General features: G+C 39.4%; 1 protein-coding gene across 1 annotated transcript; it reads right to left on the bottom strand.

Annotated features, from left to right (window-relative positions):
• Positions 1–7,854: 7,854 nt before the first annotated feature.
• kcnk5 (potassium two pore domain channel subfamily K member 5) lies at positions 7,855–18,352 on the bottom strand. Its single transcript, XM_022751332.1, has 5 exons — positions 17,890–18,352; positions 10,569–10,680; positions 10,039–10,205; positions 9,746–9,914; positions 7,855–9,641 (listed from the first exon to the last, which is right to left on the bottom strand). The coding sequence occupies exons 1-5, from the start codon at positions 18,073–18,075 to the stop codon at positions 8,692–8,694; spliced, it is 1,584 nt and encodes a 527-aa protein (XP_022607053.1). The 5' UTR covers positions 18,076–18,352; the 3' UTR covers positions 7,855–8,691.
• Between the last annotated feature and the right edge of the window lie 768 nt (positions 18,353–19,120).

Genomic DNA, 19,120 nt, shown 5'->3' with positions numbered 1-19,120 from the left:
CATAATAACACTTGTCTGCTTCCGGGTTAAAGCTGACTTATACATTTTCAAAATAAAAGCGTGAGATGCATTTGTTACATCCGCTAAGTACACTGTTTGATTGTTTGTTTGTTTGTTTGTGAGCAGGATTACGCAAAAAAAAAAAAAGTTTTTTAACATTACTGTAACTGTAATGTTACTGTACTGTAACATTAGATTATTGTTTGACCAAGGCAGAGGTTTGCGCTCTATGCTATTTTACAAATAATAATTCTATGACACGATAATATATAATACAGAAAAATATAGTAGACATGTAATCATTATATAAATTCCAAATGTGAAACGTGCATTTTTTAACTAACTTCTTCAAAGAGTTTATGTTTTCACCTGTTTGTTTGTTTGTTTATCGCTTTAAGTTTTGGCGCTGATACGGTTAAAGGGCCGGATCCATGAATTTTGTTTTATCACTTTCCTTAACATTACGAGATAGGGCATCTTCGACACTAAATAATGTATGGATCTTGGTGTAAAAAAAAAAAAATCAGACATATTACTTCGGTTGAGTCCTATGACTTTATACAATTTAATACTTTATACTGACTTGTCGTTTGGCCCTAGAAGAGGTATTTGCAAAAGTGTATTTGAGTGATTTTCCACCAGAGGGGGGTAGAGGAACATTTTTCAGGTGAACTGTTGTTCCTCCCAGCTCTAACATATATGTTTTATTTTTACAAAACTGCTCACCTTCAGTTCATGTATAATGTACTCATACCAGAACATTATGGCATGTTTGTTGTTGTTTCTTTATGTATTGCTATAAGACAACTGGGCATGTTGGGTATGTTGATGTAGGTTGGGATTATTTTTTAACAGCTGATTTCATGTACTCATTACACAAATACACTACATATGCCAGCACTTCTCACACATGTAAACTAAAAGAGGGTTACATAATGACCCTACATATCTTCCTTTCGTGGAAGTTCAACAGTTTACTGTAAACTAGTTTGTGGTATTTGCCCTGGAGTTTGGTCCTTGTTGTGTTTTGAGTCTTGTGGCTTTTTTTGCATTTTCACCTTCTGTTTTCTAAGGATTAACGTTGATATATGACACTGATACTATGATACTTCAGTGGGGTCCAAAGGGCCTGAGACCACTTTCATATTCAAGTAAATGGGTGCATGAATGATATTGTTAGTGTCAGACCTATCTGAATGTATTGTCATGTTTGGTCAGTTATCCACATCAAAAACAAAACATATGCCATTATATAGTAAAACCACAGCTATATTACCAACAGAAGGTATTTAGGGTGATTTTTCCTTTAAATGATGTGATCTTACCCTCTGGATAACTGGCTACATTAAACAAATAATAAATAGAAACTTCAGTCTGAATGTTCCCAGGGCCAAAATAACAGCTCTTTCTAAGTATTTAGTGATTCCTCAACTCTCTCGACCCCAAAGAAAGTATCGTATGGGTGGAGTCTTGTGAGGTCAAAGGTCAGGGTTACCACTTTCTTTCCTCTGTGAACAAACTTGACCAGCTGTTAGCAGCATTGTTCAGCAGAGCTCAGTGTCTTTCGTTCCCATCCCTTCCTACATGCTCTTTAAAAAGCAATGGGCATTCTGCCAGTGTACTTCCTGCGTCTTCACTAACAATCCCACCTCGCTCTCACATCCAAAACACACACACACACTGAGACTTACAGTACAGTGCGTGCACACATAGACACACAAATACAAATTCACCTTTAGGGGGTGCCCAAAAGTTTCCGGTCCGGAAGGCCGGACACAGAAACTCAGGAAACAATTGGGTGTCAGAGAGGTCCTTGGGCCAGTCTCAGTCACATTTCCCCATCCTGGGCCATTGCTTATTGAGCTGTTGTTGCGTCGGCTGTTTTACAGGCCACAGAAACAACTCTCCATCTGGTTCCCCCTCTTCCTTTGTTGACAAGGAAGTGAACTGGCATCATTCTGTCCCAGGATAGAAGTGTTGTTGATACACAAAGGGAGATGGCAGTGATTTATTCATACACACCGAGTGTTAGTCACCGTTTTAAGACCTTGGGCATTTTGAGGATTGTTTTGTGTTGCAGGTTTTTGGACAAAGATGTTCATCTTGATAGCCATTCAAGAAAACAATTCAGTGATGTGTGGTGCCACAGGATACCACTGGGATACATGTGGTAGAACTAGAATAAATTACATCAAGAAGAGAATTTTTAAAGGTTCCATATTTTCCTCTTCTCCTGTGTTTTATTTGAAGTGTTGATCCATGAGAAGATATATTTGTGGTTATTAGAACCAAAAACCATCTCAATGTAGTTTTACCTCTCCTCTCTCAGGCTTCCCTCTGGAGCTCTAGTAACAACAGGTCGGTGAGCCAATCAGAAGAGAGGAGGCTCTGAGCCATCTACCTTTATACTAGATGGGACCTTTAAAATATTTTTTATTGGCATGTAAGGCACAGTGAAGACCAATATTTAAGTGATTCGGTTGCTCTTTGTTTTGAGTTTAAGTGTATTTGCCAACCAGTCTCAAACACTGCCCTGCTGTAATCTCTTCACAAGTACACTCTACGTCTGGGAAACACAAACTTTGAAGGAAGTAGTGCAGTGTGAAAGAGGTAGGTAGGTTGCTTTCAGGACTCCTTGCATAATCTCCAGATGAAAAGTGTTCAGACACACGCCCACGCAGACTGAAAACCCTGCAGGTCACCTGGAGTACATATTAAGATTCTTGTCTTAAACTTATGTAAAGATTAGAGGAAGGAAGGAGGAGATTAGATGCTCAAGTGTGAGAAATTATATTTCATATGGACAAAAAAGATGTTTTTGACTTTTCTCACTTCAAAAGGCAAGATGGAAGCCCATGATGGCTTGTTGTGTTATGTCATTCAACATATCTGTGTAAAAATTTCAGCAGCTCATCACACCAAGGGTTCATTTTCCAATCTGCCTTTTAGATGTAGTGGAAATCATTGACCTACTGCATTTTTACATTGTTAATTTATTCTGAAATTCTCTATAAATGGGGTTAGGTAATCATCAGTTCTGCTGTTCATTGTTGCATACCATAAAATAGAATCAAGTTCTGAAGAGAACTTCCCTGGAATTCATGTTGTGATTCTTTGAACGTGAAAGGCTTGCATGAACATGTATAAACATGAAGTTAGTTTTCTTCTCTATTTTTTATCTTTTGCAACCTGCATAAGTGCATTTTTGAACTTCTATAAACTTTATAAATAGCTTTAAAACAGCTCCAAAGGTCAAACAGTCTTAACTCTTTTATGACAAATAAAATCTGTTCTCTGAACTCTGCAAAACAAGTTTCTGGGTCAACAATAAGACGTAACCATTAAATTCAGCTCTATAGTTTCCAGCATTTAGTGCAGTTTTGGTGCAAGTTACCGGATCTTATCAGTAGGGTAGATGTCAACAAACTCAGAGGAGGCATGTTATCTCAGTAGGGCAAACATCTCCTGATCCCCTATCCTCATCTAATCTTGCTCTTAAAATCACCCGACCACACAAAATCATCACCACTAAACACATGAGACTCTCTGATCCTCTTTTACCTACAGTTATCACAAAATGTGTATGAGGGCATTCAGGACCATGTAACATTATATATACTGTAGCTCCCTGTTTGAGCTGACCACCAGACAACACTCTGAATCATCCCTTTGATGCTCATCACAGAGGGAGACTAGTCAAAGACCAAACGCCAAATTCACTGTCCTGAGGCGTCTCTCAAATTGCAATTATTTTGATGATAAAAAGAGACATTCATATAGTAATTTGTCTTTGATGATGAGACTTACAGGACAAGCAGGATATAAACTGTTCCTTACATAGATGCCACTTTATGATCGCTTCAAAGTTCACAGTGCAGTTGAGTTGTACTCTGATTTCTTATTTTTTTGACCAGCTCTCAGTGAAGCTGTTATTTCAGACACATTTTACGGTTAATTAAAACTTTCAAAGGAATATCATAATATGTTTCAAATCAAACTCGCTGTGTAAGTAAAGCTACAGTAACAGTCCAAAAAGGAGCAGAATATTTTACTGTCCTCATAATTCAATGGTCATGAAAAGCAATTTTCTCAATCAGATTCTTATTATGAGTTATGGGCTCGTACATGAACACAAAATTATCTGCCAGAGTTCAAGTGGTCATGATTGGTTCAACTGAAAGAATTATGTGTTTTTGTCTGTGCCCTTCTCACTGGTTTGAAGAGGGTGGGCTTCTCTTGGAAAAGGTGATGTCATGTATTCCCAAGGACCAATCAGAGCTGATAACAGTTGGTAGGTAATTTGCTTCTGTAGTCTCTTGTCAATGAAGTCTGATCGAACCACACTTACTTTGTTTAACACTATGTTTTTTTTTTTTTTTACTTTAACTTTGATTTCTGCTTTTTATGTTGTTGTGGATTTCAAATTTTATTAAGAAACGTGAAATCAAGTTTTCAGGAGCTTTAAGTGTGGACTTGAATTTGCCCTGATCTAATCACCGGGGTTTCCTATACTTTGCACAGCCTCACCCCCTTTTCACATGTGATGACATCACAATGGGGTCTAATCGCCACATCTCACTTTTCTTCTTTTGTTTTGCTCATGACAATAAAAGTTTAAGTCCCCTCCTGATACAGTTAAACTGAAATTTCCAGTTTGGATGTTTATTTTGGGAGGTGCCCCTGTAGCGCAGGGGTTAAGAAGCCCACCACGATTCATAATATCCATACAAGAATGATAGAATTAAACAACAGTGGCTTCAGCGTCAATAGTAAACCATCTCAAAGTTCAGAATGAGGAACTTGGAGACATAAAGAGGATGGATTTATGTTGCGCCTGGAATCCCACAGAAACAGGACACAGTGTGGTTTCCACCAGGCTCAGCAGATTTTCGAAGTGAGCCCTGTCTTTGGTTTGGTTCAGTAACCATCATCAGTTAAGATGTCAGCGTTGAACATTTATAAGGGCAAAGTTCTATAATGCCACCCATCCCAGTGAAGCATAGATGGTAGAAATGCTACGTAAAATGTCTCTGTGACAGATAAACTGTGAATCACACGCCATCAGACTTGAGACGCAATAACACCATATAGGTATTACAGAAAGTAATAAAGATATCAATGTGTTGCCCTTTTCCCCCCAAACGCATGTTAAATCTTCACATGCACAGGTCTCCGGAGGGAATGCTTCTGCTGAACCAGCCTGTGCCAACAACAACTGACTGTTGTGCACATGCTAATCTCATGTCTTTTTTGGCAGATCAGGAAATGTCAACAGCCTGGCTCTATTGGCTCCATGCTTATTAAAATTCACCCACATTCCAGTCAACTGACAATCTTACGTAAACTGCTGAGCGAAATTTCAAGCTCAGATAATGTGCAGGAATTCACCCTGTGCATGTACAGGACACTTCTCCTGGTTCAGTCTTCAGTGTTGTTATTATGGCTCCGCTTGCATGTCGGCTTTCTGCTCCTTTTGCAGTGTCGGTTCACTCGGCTGACGGCATGACCTTGAAGTGTGTGCGCATAATGAGCAATGCCAGGTGTCACTATGATAACAAGTTAATACACCGTGCAAATTTTACACATGAACTTGTTGACATTGAAAGAGGACTACAGTTTATCTACAGGAAAACAGCAGGTGTATTTATTATGGTACATTTGCAATCTCAGTTAAATTTAGAGTTTAGATGTTATTCTATTCATTAAGTTTAATTCAACACAGAAGAGCTTGACTGAGTGTGCAACAATATCCAAGAATACATATTTAATACTAAACAATAAACCCAAATTTTACAACAACAACAAAAAAACTCATCTAATTAGAGTATTTGGGGAAAAAAAACACTTATTTAAAAGGACTGAACTGTCTTTTTTTCCCCCAGGTAAATGGTTATTCTGGTATCTCAGCCTATGAAACATTCACTTTGTGGACATGATAGGACACAGGAGAACTGCATCTGACAAAGGAAAGCAAGTAATTACCACAGAATATGATCCGGTAGCCGTTGTTGTAGAATTTCATCAGCTGTAGGACGCAGTGGGACAACGCATATGAAAGCATTCGAAAAATCTAATTGATGACCTCAGACACAGACCCATTGGTGTTTTGAGCTAAATGCTAACATCCCTATGCAGACAATGACAGACAATGCTAAGATGCAGATGTTAGCTGGTTTGATTCTTCACCATGATCACGTTAATTCAGGGGTTTTCAAAGTCTCAGACTGTGGGCCTCCCCTGAGACAAACCTTGGAAAATGGCTGAGGCTGATGGTAATGTCACAAGCATTTGTTCATGGAATAGATTTAGACAAATTGAATTTCTGACATGATGACACAAGAGGAAATGTCAGAGAATCCTTCAATTTGAGATGTTTGTAACGGGATTATTGTGGTGGACCGACCAGCTGATATTACTGCTAGTATGGAATACCAGTAAATGATCACAAAAAAAAAAAAAAATCTGGTTTTAATAAATGTTTATTTTACATGAAATATACAGTTTTGTTTGGAATTTATATACAAACATGAATAATTTAATGATAAAAAAAAACAGACAACTGCACAACACAACACAACTATACTGGAGTTTTTACACAGTGGAGCAACAAAAAGAAGAAAACTAAGGACAATGGGTTAAACCAGCCTAACGTGTTTTTAGTTAATGATCTAGAGACATGCTTGAAATTCAGTCCTGACAAGTACCATGGCTGCATAACAATGCTGCACTGAGACAGTCCAGGACAACCAGTGAAAAGTGAGAGAAAGAGGAACAGAATACGCAAAAGTACGGCCCTGTCGGGAAATACAAAGGAGGAAACACCCAGTGTGTAAGAGTACACCTTTTGAGTCACTGAAAAGTACATTCAATAGATGTCACATTGTACAACAGTGGATTTAAGACACTTTCACTTAACGGCATTCAAGCAGTAAGGCAGAGTTAGGATGGTCAGGCCCACTTATTCACAAAAAACTACAAGTACTTTGTTCAGTTTAACTGAATCTGGCATGAATGACTGGTTTGAAATACAAGGTATCCCTGTGTGACTCTGCATCGCTGCCATTTTACCATTCAAAGTAACACTGGTTAAAGTTTTTGTGTGCAAGTTAACATGTGCAAAAGGCAGTGGGTTAGCAGGATAGCTAATGGTTATTACAAAAGACTGCAAAACAATGGACATTATATTTTGGTCCCTCGAGTCCAGTTGGATTCACATGAAATGAAATGGAAATACTGTACAATAATGGAGCGCACCAATACTGCTGACTTTGTCTCATGACGAAAACTCACATCAAGAGATTATTGATCTGTTACAGATTAACCTCGGTTGCCTGTCATAAGCGGCACTTCAGTCATTCATTCCAGCGTAAGCCCCCCCCCCCCACCAATAGGCAAACACAAGTAGCAAGGCCGTGTCCTGAGCAGAGCTGTGTTTGTGGCTACTGATGGGCCTTCAGCCAACATTTACATGGCAAATACAATGAAATGAAAGGGTGCTAAAGAAACACAGAGTGAGAATATTGCTGCTGTGAAGGTTTCAGTCCCATTATGCGCTGCCATGGTAGAGGGCCCAGAAGCCACAGATTTGACATTTGTCATGCTGTCATCAGCAAAACACAACTGCAAAAGTATGTGTTGACAAAACCAGTTTCAGTGCACTCTGAGAGGCGTCTGCTGTGTCACAGTGGGAAGATCATTGGCAAAGCTGACTTTTTACAGCTGCCAAAAAAAAAAAATCTGTTTAAACTGTTTCTGGCTGGATTTTCAGATTTTGTCATAAATGTTTCTCTGTTTATAAAAAAAAAAAAAAAAAAAAAAAAAAAAAAATTTTTTTTTTTAAAAAAAAAAAAAAAAAAAAAAAGATTTTCCTTTGTAAGTTCACTCTCAGTTGGTTCCAGGACTCAGATGTTGCCTATGCATCACTGATGACCTTGTTGTGCAGTCACAACTCTGTCACATACAGTCATAATAAACAGCAATCTCAGACACAAGTTATCAACGACTTCACAAAACAAAGAAATGAAATATCAAAGAAAAAAAAAGAAAGAAAGAGTTAGAATTGGCCCGTAACCCTTTCTTTAACAACATTTTTCTTCAAGGACAAATGTTTGGCTCAGGTTTTAAAAAGACAATCTGCAATGGAGTGGACTTTGATCTGTCCTCATTTGGTGGAATTGTGCAATGAGAGACATATAAACCCATGTAGTTTTTGTTTTTTTTAAATAAAAAGCTACTACGTCCTTCATTTTAATAAATACTAATAAAACACCAATATGGTGAATATGCATAGAAGAAACTATGGGAAAAATCAATTACATTTCCATGCAACCATGGAAAATAGTTCTTGGTTTGGACATTACAATAGTTTCTGAAACCGTGTAAAAGACAGAAGTAGAGCAGATGTTTGATACTCATGGGGTTACAAGTTATGCTCTGTGGTCCATAGTCATTAAGATTCTGGACAGCGTTCAAGAACTTTTGAAATCAGTCAACATGATGTGTATTATCAAGAAGACGCCGATTTTACATTTGATCTTTGCAGTCTCATTATCAGACTCCGAATGTGCAGCGGGACATCTGATATCCTTTCAAATGGTTCACATTAGAATACATATACTTCAATGCCAACCAAGTCAACAACAGGTGACCAGGAAGATGTATTGACTTAACACAGTTACAGACTCTAGTATCTCAAGATTCGGTGTTTTCTTCCTTTGCATATTCCTCTACCAGTTTCTCATACGAGTGGCTGTGTTCTGAACCGTCACTCGTGAACACGGAGCCTTCAGATTCAGAGCTCGGCTCCTCCTTGGAGTTTGTTTCAATGTTTTCATCACATGTGGTAATAGATATTTTTGCTTTAGAATCATCATCATCGTCATCATCGTCATCTTCCTCCAAGTTGTTGCTGAGAAAGTTTTCCTCGTCAATAAAAGTAATGTTTGCATTTTGGAAGGTTAGGGGATGGTACTCTTTAGAGTCCCATGTCCTGCGACCACCTGGTCCACAGTCTCCCACTCCTCGGCTCTCGAGGTCCACGTCCTTGTCAAGTTGGTTCTCATACATTTGGTCCTGGTTTAGGTCTAGGTCGCCCTCTATGTGATCTTCTGTCAGCAGCAAACCATTGTCTGAGCCCAGGAGGTAGTTCTTGGACTTTGAAAAAGCAACAGTGACGCGGTCACTGAAACTGTAGCGTCTCTTCTGGCGTGGCGAGCGGTCCAGACTGAGGATTGTGTGCGCATTAAACATGGGAGCATCATTGCAGCTCTTTGAACGACCAATGTCTTTGGATTTATTGATGTTGCCGCCAGCGCTTCCACTGGTCCTGTCATCTTTTTTGGTGCCAATCTGCTTTATCAAGTCATTGTAGCCTTCCTGCTTCTTGGACAGGAAGCTGAAGATGTTGACATCATTGGGAGTGGGTGGCAGACGGAGGGCAGCCTTGTGAGACTCTTTGTAGTGCCGGAGCTCATCCAGAGATAGCTTGCGCAGCTTACGGCGTTTCTTCAAGGCCTTGTGAGCTTCTATCACCATCCGCACTTTCCAGTTGAAGAACAAAGAAAGCCAGGCCAACCCCAGATAAATCCACACCTCCACAAAGTAACGGTACAGAGTCGGGTATTCTTTGTTTGGTTCAACACCTGCAGGGCAAAGAAAGGGCATGGTGTCATCTCATTTGCTCAATCAAAAGAATGGTTATCTGTGTACAGCTTCAATGATTCAAGAATTGCCAGTCTCATCTCACCTGCTACCAAGTCCCCAAAGCCAATTGTGGTCAAGGTGACAAATGAGAAGTACAAGCCTTCGATGTATGTCCAACCCTCCTGGGACATAAACACAAAAGGTGGGAGTACTAAATGGATCAGCACACCCCAGAGGAGAAAAATAGCTGTGCAGGTGAACTGAGCCTTTCTCTGGAAAAGAAAAAAGAGAAAAAAGGAACTATTAGTTCAGGTGAAGAATTTGCAATACCACAGAGAGATGAAAATGAATGTTTGCCAAAAATGGATGGGAAAAAAAAAGCCCATATCAGATTACCAGTGAAAAGCCTTTCTTGGTTAGATACTGGCCCAGGTGCTTGGCTCTGCCACCGAAGAACTTTCCAAGCTCACTGATCCAGGTGAGACACAACGGCACACCAAACAGCCCATAGAAGATGCAAAATACACGGCCTGCTGATGTTTTGGGGGCAATGTTACCATATCCTTAAAAAAAAAAAAAAAAAAAAAAATGGTTAAGGTTATTTTGTTGCATCTATGTACAGATGAAACAACACTTTCATGCAAACAAAATGGCAGGAAATTACAAAACCACGCCAGTAATATGGATTTTCTTAATCCAAATCATCTGTAATGTCCTGTACATTTGATTTACACAAAGTAAAAAGCAAAACATTTGACTGTCACTGTAAGACAGTGTTAAGGCTGCGTGTCAGCCCAGAGCATGTTTTTGCTGACTACAGCAGCATTACTAAATCTCATTTTCCCTTGAACATTTTGGAAAAAAGTTTGACAAAAACAAGTGGAAAAAAAAGTTTCTTTTCCCAACAGAACTCCAAAAGCACTTACCGATAGTAGTGATAACCGTGGCTGCAAAGATAACAGCATTTGGCCAGTTCCAGTTGTTGAAGGTCTTACTGCCAGTTATGGTGACCCCTTGGCCTGCAGCATCAGACACCACCTGAAACCACCAAAAAATAAAAAGACCACAACTGAGACAAAGAGGGAATTCAATTTAAAAGAGGAATTAATAAAGAACTTTTGACTTTTATCAATTGGCTGTTATAGAAGAGTCCAGCCTGGCTAAGCTGAAGGAAGTTTGTTGTGTGCAAGCTCCATTTCTTCCACCACATCCTTCCTGCGATACGTTGATGGTATCTTGAGTAGTACTGATGAGCTGAAACGACACTCAGGCACCCAGGAGAGTCGCCTCTAACCCGAGGGCTCAGTAGTTCCAACCACTGCTTACTTTGGTAAGGAAACAGGAAGGCAAGTGCTACATCCCTAAACAGTCATTTCGTAATCACATGATATGTGGATTAAAATGCACCAGGTGCTTATTCAGTGGCTGCTCTCTTATGTTTGTTTTTCTTTTTCCAAGATACACAGTTGTACTGAATATGTACAATACAAAGAAAAAGGTCTAACTACTTTTAGCATGGCATACGTCAGCTCACTCTTGTGAGGAGGTTTTAGTGTTGAAATCCAAAAAGGAGACAGAAAATCATTCCCAACCAAATGTGTGCTCCAACAGCCACAACAGTAACTTGAACTGCCCCTCTTGGGTATCCACAAACACTCGGCCATGTGTGCCGGGACAATGCATTCCCACTGCCCACACACACACACACACACACACACACACACACACACACACACACACACACACACACACACACACACACACACACACACACACACACACACACACACACTAAAGTTCTTCTTTCTCCAAATGTGCTGGCAGGAGGGGAAATGTGCAGGGGTTGGCAAAATTCGCATAAGCCCTAAAGTACTAGAAGATGCTTCGTTGTTTAATAATAACAGGTCTGTGACAGCTCTGCAGTGTAATTACCGGCACAAGTGGAGGCCGTTCTTTTGTCTGCTGAAACAACACAGCTCTTCCGTTGGGCTTTAGGATGACAGCAGTAACCACCGAGTTTGTGTTCAATCTATGACTAGAAATTAAAGAGGAAAAACCTCACTGGAGTGAGTCCTCCTGACAGCTCACAGCATCTGTAATGACTGCATACATTTATATGCATGGGGTAAACTAGTTATTGGCCATGCTCAGGATAAAATCTTGTTTGGCTTAAACTGATTACAGGAACCTTTGTACGCAGCAGCTGCATATCACTTGCTGACCTGATGAGCCAATTAACACTGCAGTCACAAAGATATAAACAGCCTCCATTTACCCTCCAACTGTGTAGAGTTCACTACATCTCATATACACAGGAAATACATCTCTGTGCCGAGTAAACTGTGCAATGTATTTTTTGGCATAAAAATGTTCCTTTGATGCACAAATAGTGGAAACACAGAGATACACCACAGCAGACTGTATCAAATCAAAAGCGAGACACTTCTAAAGAACAGAACATGTGTTCACCTCTTACATCTAGCCACCAAAATGGTACATTTTTTCTTTTGCCCTGTAGAATTAGGTGTGGTTAAGCATGAAGGCATTTACAATGACACAGCTGCACCAGTTTTATGAAATGAAACCACATATTTGAAAATTCTAACCCACACACAATTTAAAAAGGTGTTTGAGGTTTGTTTGCTATGTGTGAAACAGAAAAAGTGACAGTGCTATGTGTGTCATGTCTGCGGTGTGTGTGTGTTTGTGTGTGTGTGTGTTCAGCTCTGCACCTTACCCCCGCCTAATGAGGGTGATTTGCACATGTTCAGTCTGTCTGCCTGATAAAAAGTGCTGAAGTCTGAGACATGCAAACTGCTGATTCACAGGAATAAGAGCAGAGTGCAAGCTAAAATCATGGGAGCGAACACCATCCCCTCAATGTATGTCAGTGGAGGACAAAGGAATATGACCTTTAAAACGAAGGCTGACGATAGAGGTTCACATGTTCACGTGTTAATGCAAATCTTTAAATATCCTGTGTTGCTACAGTTGAACTATCTTGACTTTCACCTACCAGGAAGAAGAGGTATTAACCAGCCACAAAGCAGTAACTGACCTAACAGGCTTGGCAATGCACAAGGTCTTTAAATATAAAAGGGTCACTGACTGGTCAACTAATGGTCGCCTCAGGGCACAAATGATCCTGAGAACAAGGCAAAAAGCACAAGCACTGGGGGAGGAAGATAAGACACTTTTGTGTCAGAGTGAGCCCGAAGCAGCTTAGGAGGAAGTTGTTACACTGGCTTCTTCACAAGTCTGACCTCTGGACAACTGGATGTCAAACCACAGCTGCCAACACAGACATACTTCTGCTGACAATTCATTAGAAAGGCTAGATGAAGTAAAGTGTTAAAGAAGAGCCACTAGCCTCAAACACAGCACTGGAAAAAACTAACATGACCTTAGGAAAAAAAAACATTTTCATCAGACGCGTTTTTCTTCTGTTAACGTCCAAGTTAGTTACAGAATATAAATAAAAAGGAAAAACATAAAATAAAGAGCAGTCTTGGTAAATAAATTTTGCAGTTATAAAACTGAATTGTGCAAAATGGCGTAACCAGTGTCTGACAAATGGAACAAAGAGGCAAAATATCTGAAAGTGTGCTAAATAAGAGGAAACCACAGACATGAAAAAAGAAAGCTTTATTTATGATGAACCTCATACTGAGACTCATTACTGAAGTAGTAGAACAGTAATGGTAACAAGATATCCTTGCTTTTACAAAAGTTAACCTCTTATTAGTATTAAACAACAGCAGCCATTTGTGGTTGACTCATTCTACATCTGAAGACGTCACTTAAGAGTTTAGGAGTTCCAATGGACATTTTTTCACTATTATTCATTAATCAAAAAACAAAAGTCTGCACATTAATTGATAATGAAATAATTTTGTAGAAGGCCTGCTGCCTTTTAGGGAAAATGTCACACAAATGGTTAAGGTTAAGGTGTTTTAGCTATGCTTAGCAATGCTTTCGTGCATAAAAACTGTCTCTGTCTTACAGCTGCAGCCTCAAATATGACTCATTTTGTGTCAGGATTATTACACTGTACATTACGAGTTACAGGGGCTGCAATTTATTTGATAAAAAGGTAAAATATGTCACAACAAACCAACATAAATGAAGCATTGTGGTGCTACAGAGATCCCCCGACCTACAAATCATAGTCTCCAGACGTTCACCACTAGAGCAAACTATAAAAATAAGTTGACAAAAATTGACACAAAACATGTCCAAAAGTATCAGTTAAGGCACAACAGAATGCTACCAGTGCTTTAAAAACACATTTTATGCTAAACATTTGATAATGTGAGTTGCAAGTTGCTGTGAACGGAGGAAGACTTCGCAGAGACACAACAAGATGGAAACAAAAACTGTTGAATTTCTGTAAGACCTCTAAAGACATTTGGAATTTTTCAATTGGATGTTTGCAATATTTTCTGAAACAGATAATTACAACAATAATAATTAACTGACTGGATATACATATTCTGGGATATGGTTTTGTTGAAACAGAAATCAACTGAACAGTTTTAAGCTAGACATCTATAATAAAAAGGATCGCACAAAGATGTGAAAAGGCATGATATGAAATCCATTATATTGACTTCCATTCAGGCTGAAAACAACAACAACAACAACAACAACAACAAGAAAAAAAAAAAAGATGCCAAACCGAAACTAAGCCCATGACCAAAACATAGTCTGTGCCACAGTCAAGTAAAGGATTCCTTTACTTTTATAGAACTGAAACTATTTCCAAACTGCAGGCTTAGCACTTTGCCACTGCCACACTCTGATAACCGAACAACAGTAAAAACCACAATGACAAACTCCAACTGTTATCAGGACAGCTGGCGATCCAGCTTACCGCTCAAGCTCCTAGGTAGTTTTCCACTTCCAGCATACAAGCAACAGCTGCTGGTGGGCAGGATTGACCGACACACAAACAATGAAGTCACTCAAGCTCTTTCTTCCATGTCATTATGTATTGATTTCTGATACAGAGGTGGATGACTTGCAAACAATGCCTCCAGGAAACAATGCTGAGATTTCACTGTGTGCACCAAGTCAAAAATCCAACACAGAGCGTGGGGGGAAAGGAACTTCGCAAGAGATGGAAAATCTGGAAAGGTGTGGGATACTGTTCGCGTGACTTATTCCAAAGCTGCAGCTTTTTCTGGAATTTGGTAAAGACATAAGGGGCCAAGCTGTGAAGTCCCTAGACAGCAAAAGAATTGTTATCTTACATCTGGTTAACAGAGCATATTATACCATTAACTGATTTGTGTGCTGCTTTCATGTTTGCTGATGATATTGCATGAAATTGTGAAACTTGCTTCATTAATATCACCCATGTTTTTTTTCTCTTAATTCTCAAATTTCTTTGCCAAGTTGATTAACATTTAATCCAATTTAAAACTTCTTTGGGATTATTGTTGTTCATTGATTGATTGGTGAACAGTGTACAGTGGTTGCTATTGGGATGCTGACATTCTAAAACTGTACTAACATTGTACAGTCAATCAGGGTCTGCAGTAAAGTCACATTAGGCACACAAGGTAATAAAGGCATTGCTGTCTTGCCAGGTAATTGCCTAAACCTAAACTCATGACATTAAATTTAACTGCTACCTTCAATTATTTCATTGTTTTTTTTTTTAACACTTTCTGAAAGAGGAAGACAGACCCAGCTATGTCAGAGTAAAAGCCTCTACACAGAAATATAAGCACATGACAAAGTTAGCTATCCCCAAACAGTGTGCTGCTTCATTCATTTGTGCTTTCATTCTAACCAGAGGCCTTGTTTCACTTTAAGCATGTGACAGCAGGGTGTTGATACATGTTTGCAAACGTCTTATTTGACCACACAAACGTGATCTTTAGGTCATATGCAGCGGGACTAACAGGAGAAACTTTTTTGCAGTCACGCAAGTGAAATCAAAATAACACTCCTCAGAAAAGCCACAAGCCAACAAGTGCAAAGAGAAGCTGCACTAAGGAAACTCAAATGTTACATCACTGGTTACAGTTCAACTCTTTACACGTAACTTTTTACACCAATATTCTGGGCTACTCCTTCAGCAGAAAACTAGGACACATGGCCGTTGTGTTCTTTACAGAATTTGACCTGAATATCTACTCAAGGTGTAAGGTGTGTACAACTAATGCCTTCAGTAAAAGTTCAAGGTTCTATAATACATTATAACACTGATAAAGGAAATTGCTCACCTTCAATGTTAGTATTAAATTACTTTTGCTTATACACTAATAGTGTCCAACAATCCTGCAATAAATCCTCTACATCCTCTCATAGTTATGATCAGTTGTGGTGCTGTTGAACAGAAACTGTGTTATATCAACAGGTGTTCCTATTATTTTGCCCACCCCATTCAAATCAATGAGGATAGGCTGAATAACAGACGCACTGCAGCCTCCAAAATGATCATCCAGCTGAGTCAACACATCTAACACAGTTGCAACAAGAACTGATGCCCCCCCCCCCAAATCTACACACACCCACCCTCCCCTCCTCCCCTGCAAGCTTTTATCACCGCTTTTACCGCTTCTCAAGAGCCAACATTGATGGGCCATAAAATCCAATCTATAAACTGTGACCACTTCAAGAGACCTAAAGTTAATAGTAAACTCCTTGTTAATAAAAACAGAGGAGACTAACTTTTACAGGAGTGTCGCCGTCTCACGTTAAGCCTGCTAATATATTTTAATTGTTAACAAGCTGAGCATAGTTTCCACAATGGAAACCTAATAGAATCTCGGCTTCTGAAACAAATGAGGCTGAGGTGACACACTGCACGTTTCTCTGTTTAATTTACTGACTCCAGAGCTGCTGCAGCAGGTGTCTTGGCAAACACCAACAGAGGAAAGATACTGGTAGACTGCGTGTCTAGAAATGAACTGTAAGTGGGGTTGGGGTTAAGACGTCAAACATGATTTAATATTATATTTCGACCATGCCTTAAAATCCCACACGTGGTATTAAGTTGTCTTTCAGTTTCAGTTCAGTGGCCTCTAAGATTTCAAGCAAAGTCTTGAAAGCTGAAGTCTTTCAGCTGTTGTTCCAAAATCTCTCAACCATAATATTCCTGAAGCAGAGTTGGCCATTGCAGGGATTTTGGCTGTTAAGGAGGTGCCATGAGTGGGGGGAGGTTCAGGGGCATATCCCTTTCAGCCCTCTCAACACAAAAAGGAGACGCAGAGGGAAGCAGAAGGGGGGAACAAGGGGGGAGTAGTAAATCTCCCCCAATACTAATGTGGGCCCAAAAAGGGAAACAGGTTGAGACATGTTTCTGGTAACACTTGCAAGTGCAAAAAACAACCAACTAACCAAGCAGAAAAACATATTTGTATCTGTGTCTTTTCATAAATTTACCTTACTGGTATGTTGCATTTACCACTGCAAATCAAGTCTTACACATTAGACCTATACTCACATCTTCTTGTCACACTCAGACAAATATAAAAAAAAAAAAAAAAAAAATCCAAGGTCATAAAGGCTCCACACTTGTGGACAAACACCTGTGAAATCACGAGTGTTGACTTACTGTGCTCAGTCAGTGCTCACAGTAAAAGCACAGGGGTCAATGGCACCAGCTTTACTACTGGTTAAAAAACTGCAATTCTGGCAAGAAGCCGGCAATAGAACACTATGTACTGCAGCTGAGCTTATAGATTGGCCCTCCACATCTATTACCATTATCATTGTCCCAGACTGATAGCCTGCCCAGTTTACAGGAGAAACATATATGCACAGGGTAATAAAATAATTATCCTCATTAAATATGGATACAATGCACCCACCAAAGATAATGATAATATAACGATAATATCTGTGATAGATACTTAAAAAAAATTGTGATAAGTCAGCGAATTTAATGACAATTCATGACGTTTGGTGCCATTATGGAAAATTAAAGTTCAGGCCTTCAAGTGTGGGTGTGTTGAGCCAGAAGGCTGAACCATGGACTGACAACTTGTCATTCCTCAGGAGTTTTGTTAGTGTTTGGTGAAAGCTAACACACCAGCTGAGGCTCATTAAGCCCTCATGTGTCACCCCTTTCAAGTTAGAGAAAGCTACAGCCAGTATTCAACACGGAGGAGGTGATTCACTTTGAAATCATCTTCATGTGGACTCAAATATGCCTGCTGCACTCGACGTGGTTTAGAGTAGCTTGTTTCAGAAATTCAAAAAGGAAAAATGTTAAATTTAAGAACATGTCCATACCTCTAATATTCTGTCCAAATCATCTTGCGTCAGACAGGGATGGTCCTCAAGTATTTTATCCTTCTTGGCACTATACTGCTTTGCAGCCAGCTTCCAATTGGGCTCCTCCAGGACTTGAAAAATTGCTGCCCCAATGGACAGGTAAAAAATAATGGCAGAAGTCAACAAGGGGCCTTTATCTACCATACTTATGTACAATGACTCAACTTGGAGAGAGCGCGGGATAGGGGGAGAATGAGAGAAGGAGGGGGTAGATAACAATACCCGAAGTTATGCGGGACTCATTCTCAGCAGGTCTTTTGGCTTAAACAAAAATGTTTCTTCTTCCGCACGATGGGCTCAGAGAAATGACAGAAACGTGCCGTTGCTGATGGCATCGGGCTCGAGACATAACAGCACGAAAAGTTAAGTCATAAAGCGCGAGCTGAGCGCGCGTGCTACTGCAGCTTAGTACTCTCTCCACGTGCACAGCCGGAGAAATAGTGGCTGCTGAAGTAGTGAACTCTGAGCAGGGGAGTGGAGAGGAGCAGCGAAGATCCGCCCAGAAAAAAAAATACAGCAAGGATGGTCCCACCTCTTCAGTTTGACCGTTTTTTGTTTGTTTCTCCACAGGTGAGCAGCTGCCGACATACAGTGACATTCAGCACTAAGTTTAACAGAGTCTCAATAAACTATCATGGCTTCAAAAGTTCCACTTTTTTTTCTTTTCTGAAAATATAGCCTAAGACAAACTGAATATATTTCATCAAAGCTGATATAATGTTCACTTTCAGGAATTTGCTACAGACGAAAGTGGTTTAATTAAACTAAATAAATATATAGCCTAGCTAATGAAATGACCCCAAGGAAATTCATGAATCATAATGAGTACATTTATATTAGAGACAAGTGAAGTGAAGACATGCAAAACAATGTTATGAATATATATATATATATTTAGGCTATACAGAGTAAACCATTAAATTTAAGGCTGTTACTATAATATTCTTTTTCACTGGTGAGTTTTCTTTTTAAAATTTGTCTTCAGGTTATTTGTATTGCACATTATCGTACACAGAGGTCATTCAATGTGCTTAAGAGAAATAAAAGAAGCTTAAAAATGGAAGTATAAAGTATAATAAAAAACAGTATAAAACACAGATTTTAAAATAGATAATAACTTATTAAGTGCAAGGTTAAAAGATTAAATGAAGACGGCAGAGAATAGATCAGTTTTCAAGCTTATTAAACC

The sequence above is a fragment of the Seriola dumerili genome, unplaced genomic scaffold (genome assembly GCF_002260705.1).
Source record: "Seriola dumerili isolate Sdu_G_001 unplaced genomic scaffold, Sdu_1.0 BDQW01000149.1, whole genome shotgun sequence".
NCBI lineage: Eukaryota > Metazoa > Chordata > Actinopteri > Carangiformes > Carangidae > Seriola > Seriola dumerili.
The sequence above is the reverse complement of the archived record's forward strand: the minus strand, read 5'-3'. Positions and strand labels throughout refer to the sequence as shown.